This window comes from Rissa tridactyla, chromosome 1, assembly GCF_028500815.1.
Source record: "Rissa tridactyla isolate bRisTri1 chromosome 1, bRisTri1.patW.cur.20221130, whole genome shotgun sequence".
NCBI classification, from domain to species: Eukaryota; Metazoa; Chordata; class Aves; order Charadriiformes; family Laridae; genus Rissa; species Rissa tridactyla.
The window spans coordinates 25509575-25523529 of NC_071466.1; the positions used below are offsets into that span (position 1 = coordinate 25509575).

A 13955-nucleotide genomic window follows, 5' to 3' on the forward strand; every position below is an offset into this window, starting at 1 on the left:
TTGCTCAATCTGCCTCAGGAACATCACCGCCAAGACCTGCCTACTCCAACAGAGTTTGCCATGTGCAGCAGGGAAGATTCTATCCATGAATTAATTTTCTATATTTTTCATTTTCCTCATCTTTTTCTCAACCTCCATTTTCAGGTCCCAGATGAAAACAGCTGCAAGGAATTTACTCTTTCACATTTTTTTTGTATATCTAATGACTTGGACATTATTTCCAAGAATTTGTTCTCTGTCTTGTTATGTCCACACATATTTTTGGCACAGATTTCAGCAAACTTCATCTTTTGGATACAATTACATCTTTCAATTGTAAGTAGTACCTTTCTTCTTAGACGAGGAAAGTCATCAGCTCTGCCTGTGGCTCACTGCAGCCAGCTTATAAATTTCATAGAGATTTTTAAGGCAGAATAATTGAGATGGCTGAAGGTTTCAAATCAGGAATCACACTGGGGATATATTTTACACTCCTCCTTTGACTTATTTATAAATTCCTATCATTTTTCAGACTTTCAAATCATATACCTGCCCTCCTGAGTACAGAAGACTTGCTGTTCCTCCGGGAATGAGTTGCTGTTAGTGAGGGATTGTGTAAATTTATGAGCAGCTCAACCCCTTTAGCTGTTGCAGGCTTCTTTGCTAAATACAAACTGGCCCTGGCACCCTGTCACTCCTTAATTTATAGATTTGCTTTGAAATCACCTTTTTGAGTTCTCAGTCTATGCCAATAACTCATGGTTTTTATCTGAAAAGAAAAACAAAATCATCTGCTTAGCACGAAGCAAATGCTGAAGGCTGAAGCAAGGCATTTAGCTCCATTTTATCTCTCTGTCCTGCCTCTTCTGGTTTTGTTTACCTGGGTTTGGGTGAGGAAGGGCTGCAGGGTTGTATTCAAACCCTTATTTGCCTTTCATTTCACTAAGATAACTCTCCATCTACCTTGCCTGTGAGTCTGAGATAAAAGGCACAGCTCAAAACAGCCGATCTGTTATTTTGCTTGTTATTATTCATTTTGTCTGCTTTGCGTGAGACTTTGCGTGAATGAATGACAGCCCTTCCAAAGGTCCCCTGCACCATGATCCTATGGTGACTTTTCAGCTCAGGCTGGTGCTTGCAGGGAGCTCACTGAAATCCCTGCTGCCCTTGTGCCATTCCAGCCACCTGCGATCCAGTTTACAAAGAATAACTGGGACTGCTGAGGACACCTCTTTTGGGGAAGTGGCTGAAAAGTGGCTGAAAAGGCTACTTCCTCCCTTTCTGAGGAAGAGCCTACGTTGCGGCTGGTTCTTCTTCTGCTTGCCCACTTCTTTCATCCTCTCAAGGGAGCTGCTTCTTGGCTCCCACATCAGGCAGACATTTCCACTCCACTAAGTATGGTGAACAATGGTATCCTGGGTGTTTTGCCAGCAGGTAAAGGTCCTTCCCCTCTACTCAGCACTGGCAAGGACACACCTGGAGTCCTGTGTCCAGTTGTGGACTCCTCAGTATAAGAGAGACATGGACTTACTGGAGAAAGTCCAGCACAGGGCCACAAAGATGAGGAAGGGACTGGAGCATCTCTCCTATGAAGAAAGGGAGAGAAAGCTGAGGCTGTTCAGCCTGCAGAAGCGAAGGCTCAGGGAGATCTCATCAATGTGTACAGATAGATACCTGAAGGGAGGATGCAAAGAGGATGGAGCCAGGCTCTTTTCAGTGGTGCCCAATGTCAGGACCAGAGGCAACAGGCACAAACTTTTTCACCATGTGGGTGACTGAACACTGCCACAGTTTGCCCAGAGGCAACGGGCAATGGTCTCCACCCTCAGAGATATTCAAAAGCTGCCTGGACAGGGTCCTGCACAGCTGGCTCTAGCTGGCCCTGCTTGAGCAGGGAGGTTGGACCAGGTGACATGTAGAGGTCTGTTCCCATCTCAAGCTTTTTGTGATTCTGTGAACAAAGGAACAATTCTATGGGCAAAGAAGTGCTGCTGTGATGCCACCACAGAGGTCCCCCATGATCAGAAAGTGGCATTGGTCTGTCCTTATTCTTGACTGTTCTCTAGAGGATGTTTGCTCATGGGGATGACACTTTTGTGCCATTAAAAAGCTAGATAGACAACCTTGAAGCAATGCAAGCAGATATGTCTCATCTAATGACATAAGCAAGCTCACTTTAACTCTTTTTTTTTTTAAAATGCTCTGTGTTTAAGTACTCCAGCCTCATTACATGACACACTCTAGCACTTCTACTGACATTAGTGGAATTATTAACTTCTTGCAAGCAAGGGCTGCTTTATTTACGTATGTAAAGGTAAAGGCATGAGATTCCTGGCATCTCATCAACAAGGAGAAAAGGATCTGCCGGAAAGAGAAATGAAAACAAAAGATGATAGATAATGAAATGATACTACTTGTCATCCTAGTATTGTAAAACTTCCCTTTTAAATGAAAACAACGGTTTCCACAACTGACTATAGTATATTGCCCCTCCTTTCCTGAAAAAGGGGGTGAGGAGGGAACACAGGACTGCACTGTCTATGGGGCAAGGATGGACAGAAAGAGGGAGAGTGGGAGAGAATGGTTTTGCTACAAAATATGAAAGGCTAAAAATGAATCCAAGGTATGTGATAAAAATGATAGTTGGTATTTGGTATCAAATTTGGTAATAATGAACAAAAAAACCTATTAGTTGTTCTTATTTGTATCATTATGAGGTCAGGGTTTAAAAATAATTGCAATTCCCAAGCAGTTGTACAAATGTAAAATCCAACATACTCCTTAAAGAGCATGTTATAACAATAAATCACTTTTCAAACCAGCCCTTGTATCTCACCCATTAGACATCTTATCTACACAATTAAGCCTAGACTACAAAGAAAGGAGTAAATAATGTCTTACTTTTACAACAGTAACAGAGCCAAATATCCAGGTGATAAGCTATCTTTTCTGTCTGTTTACGCTGTTCAGTTGTTTCAGCAGTTTTTAAGGAAACATCTTAGAAAAATTAGGGAGCCATTCCTTTGTTTGGATGGGAAATAGGCACACAATGTTTATCCAGCTATCTGTCTAGCTTTGTTGTTATTTTGTCTCTCATGAAATATAGAGGAGAAAAGAAGAGCCTATCCTTCAAACACACCAGTGACTTTTAGGGTATTATTTGTGTTTGAGGGGTTACAGATTCCTTAAGGAAGCATTTTGCAACAAGTTTCAGTTTAGAGTCCTATAGCATCTTCTTAAAAGTATTTTTATTAACAGCAATAAGGTTAAGCCATATGGGACATAAGGTCTTTCTGCCCATTCGAGAAATGCTGCTGTTTGTCGGCTCTGAACTGATTTTTTGACACCTCTTTTCCTTTTAAAAGTATGTGATCACTGGGATTAAACAGTCCTTGTCCTTTTCTAGTGTTACTATAAAAAACTGAAATTACTTTCTGCCTTCATCGGTCATCCATTCCTGCTCTTCCACCTTTTTGTTCCATAAATGTCTTAGTCTCCAATTTCATTTCCACTGCTGTTTGCTGGACTTTTTCATCCCTGCCTTTCACAGCAAACATCTCCGTGAAGATTTTCAGAAAACCTAACTCAACGCAATGACCCAAAACAGCTTCTCAGATAACAGAGCAGAATCTGAAACGTGGCTGAGTTTATGCCATGAAGGTTCAGGTCTTTTGAAAGTCACGTTTTCAGAAACCTGTGAAGAAGAGGTGTCCTGTGTGTATTATTTTGGTGTCATTATGGGACAGGCTCTCGAAGGGGATGCTGCAGAAGGACAGGATGCCCACAGCTCTGCTCCGCTGACAAACCTGCTGCCGCTGAGCACTCACAGCAGCGTGCACCCTGCACCGTGGGGCAGAGATGTGGGGTGGCCCTGGCAGTCGGGCTGCGCTCTGAGCATCTTCCAGATTCTCAGTAGCTTGAAATATGAGTAACCTGAGGAATTTTCTGGAGAAAAAGCGGGGAAGAGCAAATGGGGCCAAACCTCAAAAGAAATAAAACACTCATGGTCTTAAATTGTATTTACTTCCATTGGAAAATAACCCTTTTCCTGCACAATCCTTTCACCTTCAAGAATCTTCACATCAGAAGTGACACCTTATCTGATCCATGAAATACATGGTGATGGATGACCATGAAAATATGTTCTCCTAGGCACGACTGCTTCCCTGAGTAAGCAGACCGTGTACTGGTCTTATCCAGTATTCACAGCCAGTTTGCACCCAGGTTTTTGCATGTTTTGGGAAAGAGACTGTAGTCAGGATCAAACTCGATTCCCCCTGGGGTGCTCATTGATTTCACCTTCCTGCCAGTGGCAGGGCTCGGTGCCTGAACTTGCTCTGGAATGTTTGTCAGCTGGTTTGTCAGAGAGAAACCTGTGTGTTGCTGGGAGATGGACAGATGCTGCAGACAGCCAGGTCCCAAGCATTTCTGGGGTTCTTCTTGCAAAGCAAGAAGATGGCCCATCTCCTATTTTCCTGGGTCTCCGTCACAGGAATGTAATGGACACCTGTGTGTTCTATGAGGGTTTTTTCAACAGTATTGTCCTATAGTTTTGTGCAATCAGACACACCACAATCTAATCCAGATCTTGTCAGGGCCTGAGTTAACAATCCTTGCTCATATAAAATTTCCTCCCATTTGCCAGCCACACGGAGATCTCAGTCAGCATCTCACAGCTTCATTTCTCTCAGGTGCCCCGAAACTGTGCGTAATCCCATTAACAGCTCTTAGTAAGAGAGGGTGCAACAAAAATAAAGGGAGCAAGGGCAGTTGTTGATGGAAAACTTCCTCTGATGAGAAAGGTCACCGCAAGTCTCTGTTTGTCACAAAATTCTCCAATTTGTAAAACACGAAACTATACTACTGCCTCAGTTCCCAGGCCCCATCCACCCTCCCGCCCCATCCACTACAGCAAGATTAAGTGTATGCTAGATAATGTTCTCTTTAACCACAAGCTCTTGTTTAGGATGACCAGAAAAATCTCAGAACATGAGAAACTAGAATAGTGCTTTTAATGTATATAGCTGTATTTACATATATATTGTATATACTTTTTTCTAAAGTTCTTGGGATTACATTCCTTGCTGCTAGGGAGCATTTATTTCCAGCAAATAACACAGGCAAGATGCTTTTTCTTTCCTGCAACTTTTGCCTATAATTTAAAGACAGACCTGGTGCCTTAAGTCTACAGAAATTGTGGAGATTCTCCTCTAGGTGTTATTACAGTTTAGCTTTTCTTTGCTGGTTAAGTGTTGCAGTTTCTGATGATTCTGAATACCATCTGTGTGTCTGCACAACTTATTACTAGGTTTTATCTCTCAACAACAGATAGATTCTAAAAGGGAACACAAGCATTTTTAAGAAATTACATATAATTCACGAAATGCTTACTATTTTTTACATCAAAATTGCTTTTAAAGAGTGAGCTGCTAGAGAGAGATGTAAAGAGCTAGAAGTTCTCAGGATTTCTGTTGTCAGCTATGCATCTGACCCTTCAAATCCTAGCTGGTTTGTGCGTCCAAACTGGTTTGTGCATTTGGTTTTTTCCCCCTATATCAGCTGGCCTTGCAAGAAGTAATGCTTCCTCCCTATATACCTTGTCTTGACTAAATCTCAACAGAAGGAACGCCAGTCCTCCTGGAGGATAGTCACACCTTGGGCTCCCCTCCCTTTTGCTCTCTCTCTGCAGAACCGTCCCTTGGCTGTGCTGAAGTCTATCCCTCACAGGCACCTTTGGGCACCGTCAACAACCCAGATGCTAATCATTTTTATTTACTTTGTTACACAGTCCGCAAGACTAGCAAAGCTCAGTCAAGAAGAAAACACAGAAATCCCTCTTTGACAGGGTTTGCTTAGTAGTAGTATCAGCAGTCATGCAAAGCAGCAGATCATAAAATACTCATTTTCATTTTTACTCCACCTTCTTTTCAAATAGCTCACGTAGACTTTCAACCATGAATGAATAATATCTAACAATTGCTCTTTGAAGTAAATATTATTATCCCTGTGTATGGAGCTGAAAACGGACCACAGATTCTTAAATAACTTTCCCAGGCATGCTTCAGAACAGCTTCAATCAGAAAAAAACAGACTCTCTTTCTGTTTCAGCCCTGGATTTGGAATCAGCAAGATCATGTTTGACAGGATGAGCCTTTTATTTTAGAGCCAGAGAAAAACTGTTTCAGGCATTTGAGGTGGAAGAAAATGTTATTTCCTTTTCTCTTAACAGTTAAAACATTGGGATGATTTTCAGTGGAGGAAATCAAGCTTTAACATCCAAAACTCTTCACTCTAACAAAACAAAAGCACTTTCTAGATGTTAATATAATGCCTTTTTCTATTTAGATCATTGAAGAACAACAACAAAACCTGCTAAGATACAGATGCATTGTTGTGTTTCACTCTACCAAGCTATCCAATTCACAGATTATTTACCTGTGAAATTGCGGATAGTTTGTTTAAAGTGATGAGGTCAAGCTAGCATTAACACCAGGAAACACATTTACATGAGGAAAAAGAAAACAAAAAATCAGTGTATTTAAATATTTTTTGCCTTGAGCATGAAATATATCAGGTGCAGTGAGAGCAAAGGGCAGGCTGGGCTGGGAGAGAGTAGGATGATGGGAGGGAGAAAAGCATCCCCAGAAGAGAGAAGAAAGGTGGGACAGAAAATAAAAGATATGGGAGAAAATTAATGGGTAAGAAATCAAAGGAGAAAGAAAGGAAAGATGTGAAGGGTGCAGTGACAGACTGGGAAATGGAGAGGAAAAGGTCTGAGGAGTGACATGAGGAGACCTTACCTGCTAGCTGAAACGGGCTTCCAGCGGGGCGGCTGTGGGGCCAGCTCGCTGCCATGGCTGGTGATGCCCTGCAGTCCCCCAGCCCCGGCAAGTGAAACCGAGCCGTGCAGGTGGTGCCTTAAGGGTGCGCGTCACTGCCCACAGTGAAACCACTTCTTCAAAAGCGAGGGCCCAAGACCTGAGCCTGAAGGAAATGGCTGTGGGACGGGGAGAAGAGGGGCCTCCCTGGGGGTCTTCCTTCTGTTGGAGGATGTCTCCGCCAAGCCGAGCAGCTGCCTCCGCTCCAGCTGCTCAGTCCTCGCCTGGTTCTTTAGCCCTTCGCTCACACTTCTACAAAAACATATTTTCTCGGGTAAATTTGGTGCAGCTGACTTTTTGCTGTCTCACCTCAATTCTTATTTTCGAAGCAGTTATAGTTTCTGCTTTCACGCGCTGGCAGTCTGCGTAATTTCTCTGGGTATTGATGAGGGGAAGAGCAAGCGGCGCTGCCAAGCTGAAGAGGCAGGCTCAAAAAAAAATCCAAACGAAGTTTGCGCGACGCCATGGGAATACCCTGCTGCATCTGTCGTCGTGGGCTGAGGGAGTTTTCCCGCGCTGTGTGAGCGCTCGGTCTGCTGGTGAGAGAGGACCTGCTGCAGTCACCTCCGGACAGGGACTGGGTTTGCAGTGCGGGGCTGTGTCTACTCGAGGAGGAAAAGGGAACTAGCATGGTCTGCACAAAGGTTCAAACTGACCTACAGCTGCTCTGAAGTCGTCTCGCAGATGACTTGTCTGGAGAATAAAAATAAAGGCCTACAGGCTCACCTTTAGATGTGAGCCTCTAGGGACACAGTCTGTCTGCCCTCAGCCTGTCCCCGCTCGCCACCTCCCTTGGAGTGTGGCACTCCAGGACTGTCTGTCATGGCCCCCAGGGCACTGGTGTGTAGAAGGTGGAGTAGCCAGCCCATGACTGAAGTTGCTTGCCCCAGGGAGAGCCCCTGCTTTGTACCAGGACGGGACACCGCAGAGGGGCAGGCAGATCTCCCTGGCTTCCACCACTGTGCATCGCAGCCCTGGGGCAGAAAATGGATCCAGGTCTAAGAGATAAGCTGGAGCATCCTCCTCAGGAATCCCCAGGATATGCTGGGGGATTTTTATTACTCATTCAGCTGTTATATTTTTACTCGCTAGGGACTAGGCATCCATTCTGCAATTGTACAGAACCTGGACAAAAAGAATCCCTGAGCAAATAAATTCAATGTCAGTAAGGCGTTCTCAGATACCTGCCAGAGATGATATCTAGATTTTTTTATTTTTCATTGATACCTGGTAAATAGCCTCTTTTGCATTAGGGAAGATTAAATAAAAATATAGGTGGACCAGAACTAGACAGACATCATATGTAAAAGAAAATGTCCCAATGGGGAAAATGGCATTGAGACCACATTGTTAGCAAAGATGAGCGCATGACCGCTTACAAGACTGCCTTAGAAATAGAGACTGAGGCGATACCACTGCACTCTGGTGCTGAAGACGAGTTTGTATGTGATGCAGTGGAAAGGGAGGAGCTGAAATGATAGGAAAACTAGGGAGAGACATATTTGCAAGGATGCAAAAACCAGGAAAGAAGTATAGGAATCCTTAGAGAAATCATTGCAAACAAGGAAATGCCATGCTGGCAACAAGCTTTCCTGGCTGGCAGGTTGCCTTTTTTTTCCACAGTCCTCACTGGTACACAGTCCCAGCATGGATGAGATTGGAAGACACCTGTGGCTATCGCCTGGTCCAGCCCTGTGCTCAAAGCACAATCAGCTGGCACAGGTTGCTCCAGACCACATCCAGTCGGGTTTTAAATATCTCCAAGGATTGAGACTTCACAACTTCTACAGGAAATCTGTTCAGTGCTCAACCATGCTCATAGTGAAAAACTGTTTCCTGATGTTCAGAGGAAACCTCCTGTGTTTTAGCTTTTACCCTGTTGCCTCAGGCTTGTCGCTGGTCACCATACTGGCTCTGTCTTCTTTCCTCTCCCCCATCAGTTATTTATACACATTGATAAGATCCCCCTGAGCCTTCTCTTCTGTGGGCTGAACAGTTCCAGCCCTTTCACCCTGTCCTCACACGGCAGATACCCCAATGCCTTAATCAGCCTCATGGCTCTTCACTGGACTCACTCCAGTCCATGTCTGTCCTGTACTTTCTTGTTTCCCTTTCAACACCACATCTATATACAGGTTTTGCCCTCAGAAACCAGGGGGTAGACAGTTTGTGCTTCTGTTCTGAAACTACGAGCAATCTACTCCAGTCACCTACTGCTCATGGGCAGCTGGGTGGCAGGGCAATGACCTGTCTGAACACCTACATGTACAGCGAAACAGTAGATGCTTGTCCTTTGATTTAATATTTGCAAGCGAGCAAAGTCCTTTGTTTTCTCTTCTGTGATGCATTCACTGGAAGCTGCTGGGATTTTGTTGAAGATATTTTGCCTTTTTGTGCTTCACACAAGAAGAAACAAACATAGACTTTCTTAATCATGAGTATGAAAATCTGTTGCTGGTGATTCAGCTGATCTGGTATCAGAAGTCTTAATGTACATGTGATGCTTTCAGCTTAAAAGCTTCTGTGAAAGCTGCCATCAGCTAGGACAGTTCATATCTACTGGATTTGGACAAAATAAATATATAAAATCTGGCACATTAACTTATTCCTAAAGATGGCAAACGGGTTTCCTAAAGGAAATGGGGGAGCTGGTGACAAGTGATATGGAGAAGGCCAAGGTTCTCAACAGTTTCTTTTCCTCAGTCTTCACTGGCAAGGGCTCCAGCCACACTCCCGGAGTCACAGAAGACAATGGCAAGGGTTGGACAGAACTGCCCGTGGTAAGTGAAGATCAGGTTCGTGACCATCTGATGAACCTGAAAGTGAACAAGTCCATGGGACCTGATGGGATACACCCACAGGTACTGAAGGAACTGGCGGATGAGGTTGCTAAACCGCTCTCTATCATATTCCAAAAGTCATGGCAGTCTGGTGAGGTCCCCACTGACTGGAAAAGGGGAAACATAATCCTCATTTTCAAAAAGGGAAAGAAGGAGGAACCAGGGAACTATAGGCCAGTCAGTCTCACCTCCGTGCCTGGTAAGATTATGGAGCAGATCCTCCTGGAGGCACTGCTGAGGCAGAAGAATAACGAAGAGGTGACTGGGTACAACCAACACAGCTTCACCAAGGGCAAATCGTGCCTGACAAACCTGGTGGCCTTCTATGAGGTCACAACATCTATAGACAAGGGGAGAGCAACTGACGTCATTTACCTGGACCTTAGCAAAGCCCGCATGACACTGTCCGGCATGACATCCTGGTCTCCAAGCTGATAAAATATGGGTTTGATGGATGGACAATTCAGTGGATAAAGAACTGGCCTGATGGCCGCACCCAAAGGGTGGCTGTCAATGGGTCCATGTCCAAGTGGAGGCCAGTGACAAGTGGAGTCCCTCAAGGATCAGTACTGGGACCGGCCTTGTTTAACATCTTCGTCAGCAACGTGGACAGTGGCATAGAGTGCACCCTCAGCAAGTCTGCTGACGACACCAAGCTGCGTGGGGCGGCTGACACGCTGGAGGGAAGCGATGCCATCCAGAGGGACCTTGACAGGCTGGAGAGGTGGGCCCATGCCAACCTCATGAAGTTCAACAGGACCAAGTGCAAGGTCCTCCATCTGGGTCGGGGCAATCCCAAGCACCGATACAGGCTGGGCAGTGACTGGCTTGAGAGCAGCCCTGAAGAAAAGGGCTTGGGGGTGCTGGTGGACGAGAGGCTCAACATGAGCCGTCAGTGTGCACTAGCAGCCCAGAAAGCCAATCGTATCCTGGACTGCATCAGGAGAATCATGGCCAGCAGGTCGAGGGAGGTGATTCTCCCCCTCTACTCCACTCTTGTGAGACCCCACCTGGAGTACTGCGTCCAATTCTGGAGCCCCTACTACAAGAGAGATATGGACGTGCTGGAACGTGTCCAGAGAAGGGCCACGAGGATGATCCGAGGGCTGGAGCACCTCTCCTATGAGGACAGACTGAGAGAGTTGGGGTTGTTCAGTCTGGAGAAAAGAAGGCTCCGAGGAGACCTTAGAGTGGCCTACCAGTATCTTAAGGGGGCCTACAAGAAAGCTGGTGAGGGACTTTTTAGGATGTCGGGTAATGGTAGGACTAGAGGGAATGGATTAAAGCTAGAGATGGGTCGATTCAGACTGGACGTTAGGAAGAAGTTCTTCACCATGACGGTGGTGAGACACTGGAACAGGTTGCCCAGAGAGGTGGTGGAAGCCCCATCTCTGGAAGATTTTAAGGCCAGGCTGGATGGGGCTCTGAGCAACCTGATCTAGTGGGAGGTGTCCCTGCCCATGGCAAGGGGGTTGGAACTAGATGATCTTTAAGGTCCCTTCCAACCCTAACAATTCTATGATTGTATGCTGGACTGTGGGTGGAGGGGGTTCAACAAATGTGTCATATATGACATATACACATACACATGTGTATGACAGTAAAGCATTCTTCTGAGTGAGAAAAGGTTTTTTGCCCTCATGGGAAAGTGGCTTCTGTTACCAAGTATTTTATCTAAGTTATGTCACATCATGGTTGGCCTTCACTGCAACAGTTAGATAAAGCCAGCTCCAGTGGGAGTAGCCACATGGTAGGAAACTCCCTAGCTAAACCATATGACCGGATTACCAGTACAGTGAAACTAGACTTACATTTTAGTGCTTGTACTAATACGAACTCCAGCCTAGGGCTAGACCTCCCTCCCCATACATTATTAATGTAGATGTTAGCATACATTATTAACGTAGGTGTTACCAGGAGCACTTCAGGGTCAACTCCTGACTTGCTACTTGATTTGAATTCAAAACTTCACCGAGTCGGAATGAATTTCTTTTTGCATGTGAATGGGAGTCTGGTGCGGAGCAACATTCGGTTTGTTCCAGATACTGTTACTAAAAACAACTGCCTAGTTAGGGACCCGTGGGTATTGCCACAACAAGTTGGTCCATTCAATCCATTATCCTGACTGCCATATAAGTCATTCTCAAACACTTCAAAGGAAGATTAAAAAAAACCCTAATTTCATGGAATAATCCTCTCAAGAGTGGCAATTTCCCTTAGACTTCAGACAGCAGTGCGTGTACGTCCTGAACTATCAGGCTTTATTACTCTTCCTTCAAAAAATAAATGAACAAATGCTAAATTCTTGTCTAATATACTGTGAACTCTGATCATGCTTATATTTTAGTAAATCTTGCTCATTTTTTTTTCTTAATGAGATACTATAATGATAGACTTTAAGTTTAAATTCAGAATATGTGAAAAAAATTTTAGAAGTATTTCCTTTGATGTGTTTCAAAAATATTAAGCAAGGCCAGTTTTGTAAGTAGAGATAATATCTCTTAATAGACCAACTGGTACTGTTGAAAAAAACAGTGTTCATGTATTGCTTTTTTCAACTACTTTGTTGGTTCAACAAGATTCCTACTTACAAAACTTGTCTTGCCTATGCCTTAAAAAAAAAATCACAGCTACAATAATTCTATCCCTCAAAAAGTATTGCTATACGTTCGCATTATCTGATGCCAGCCTGCACTTCAGGATCTGTTTCCACATGATTTATTAAACATGTTAATTTTGGGTCGACACAAAGAGAAACTGTCACTCTCAATAGCACACATGGCTTTCTCAACACTGGTTTGAATGTTAGGGGAGAGCTATTTGGCACTTACAACCTGATTTGGCTGGAAAAAAGAGCTCTTGGCAGGGCTTTCCTTCTCAAGGATTTCCTTTTTTCTCCTGCCCTTCCCCCCCCCCCTCCAATTTTTTATCTCATAATGTTTGGTTCTGCCTTTCTGACAGAACTCATAAAAACTGTCACTTGGCTACGCCTGCATGCATGCATACAGGAGTATTTCCCCATTTCTGGGTCGAAAAGCACACCACGGTTATGACTTGACAACAAAGTGGGACAAGACCCAGGGGCATCTATGTGTTTCTCCTTTGTCTTTCTCCCTGGATCTTGTGCAAAGTAAATCTGGGTATGTGCCCAGGAGAGGAGCAGCAGCACGCTCCATATAGGTGCCAGGTTCAATTAAAAGGGGACCTAGTTGTGGAAAAAATAAATGATAATATCATCAATCACTACGTTGCAGGAATGCCCAGTAAGTCTCTGTGCACTGCATGAGGCAGCGGTGTAAGTTCCAGGAGATGGCTGGCAGGACTCCTCATCACTCTGTCTGACCAGCAGGAACAGGCAATGGAAACAAAATTCGGGAGAAGAATGCATGGTTTTGATTAATAAGAAAGTGTCAGGCTCCCATATGGACACTCAGTAGCTGCAGGTCAAGTCTTCAGGCCAAGCCCTTATATATAGTTAACAGAACTGAAGAGACAGAAGTGAGAGCTTGCCAGAGCGACAAAAAGAAGCTCATGCCATTTTGAGCCTCTTCCCATTATTACTGGCCAAAAGAACATAGAAAAGATGAGGGACGCTTCCAAGCCGGTTTGATGTTCAGTGGCTCAGGTACAGCACTTACACTGACTTCGGTGAAGGAGAACCTGAGCGCCCTTGGCACCATCCCACATGTCTCATTGCAATCCAGGCACTCTGCCTGGCACGATCACGTGCTACTGCCCGGTCCGCTATCTCAGCTCTTCCTGCATCCAGTGGGAATGTTTTCAACCCGAGCTACAGCATGCAGACAGAGAAAATGCGGGTCGTGTATAAACAAGCCCATTTGTGTCCTTGTTCCCAACCTCACTGTGTGTATGTAATATTAGACATATGCACGGATCAGCAAAAGAGCTGTGGGAAAAGCAGATTCACAAGGTTGCAAACACTGGTTAGAATACACTTCAGTGATGGGAGTGGTTACACAATTGAAGCCTTTGCTTGGAAGAAGTCATTTCATGTTCAACCAGTTTACCCAGAAAAGGTATTTCCCTATGTGTATCATGAAATCTCTTGTAAGATAACTTGATGCCATTAAATCCACAGTACTAAAGCTCTGGATAAAAGATCCACAGGGCTTGGGAAAGCTCTGGGTGAAAGCTGAGATTTTTCTTCTCCCTTTATATTAACATCTTTCTGCAACCCTTTCCAATCTCCTCACACACACATATAACTTGTCCACTCAGTCTGACCTTTCTGGAGGAA

The 13955-nt window shown here is 44.5% G+C and overlaps 1 protein-coding gene across 1 annotated transcript in view; it reads right to left on the reverse strand.

The window, feature by feature from the left end:
• FLT3 (fms related receptor tyrosine kinase 3) overlaps positions 1-6912 on the reverse strand; it is a 43350-nt gene extending 36438 nt beyond the window's left edge. The window contains exon 1 of the mRNA XM_054213341.1: positions 6780-6912. Coding sequence (XP_054069316.1) covers positions 6780-6834 — 55 coding nt within the window. The 5' untranslated portion in view covers positions 6835-6912. The remainder of the gene's footprint in view (positions 1-6779) is intronic.
• Between the last annotated feature and the right edge of the window lie 7043 nt (positions 6913-13955).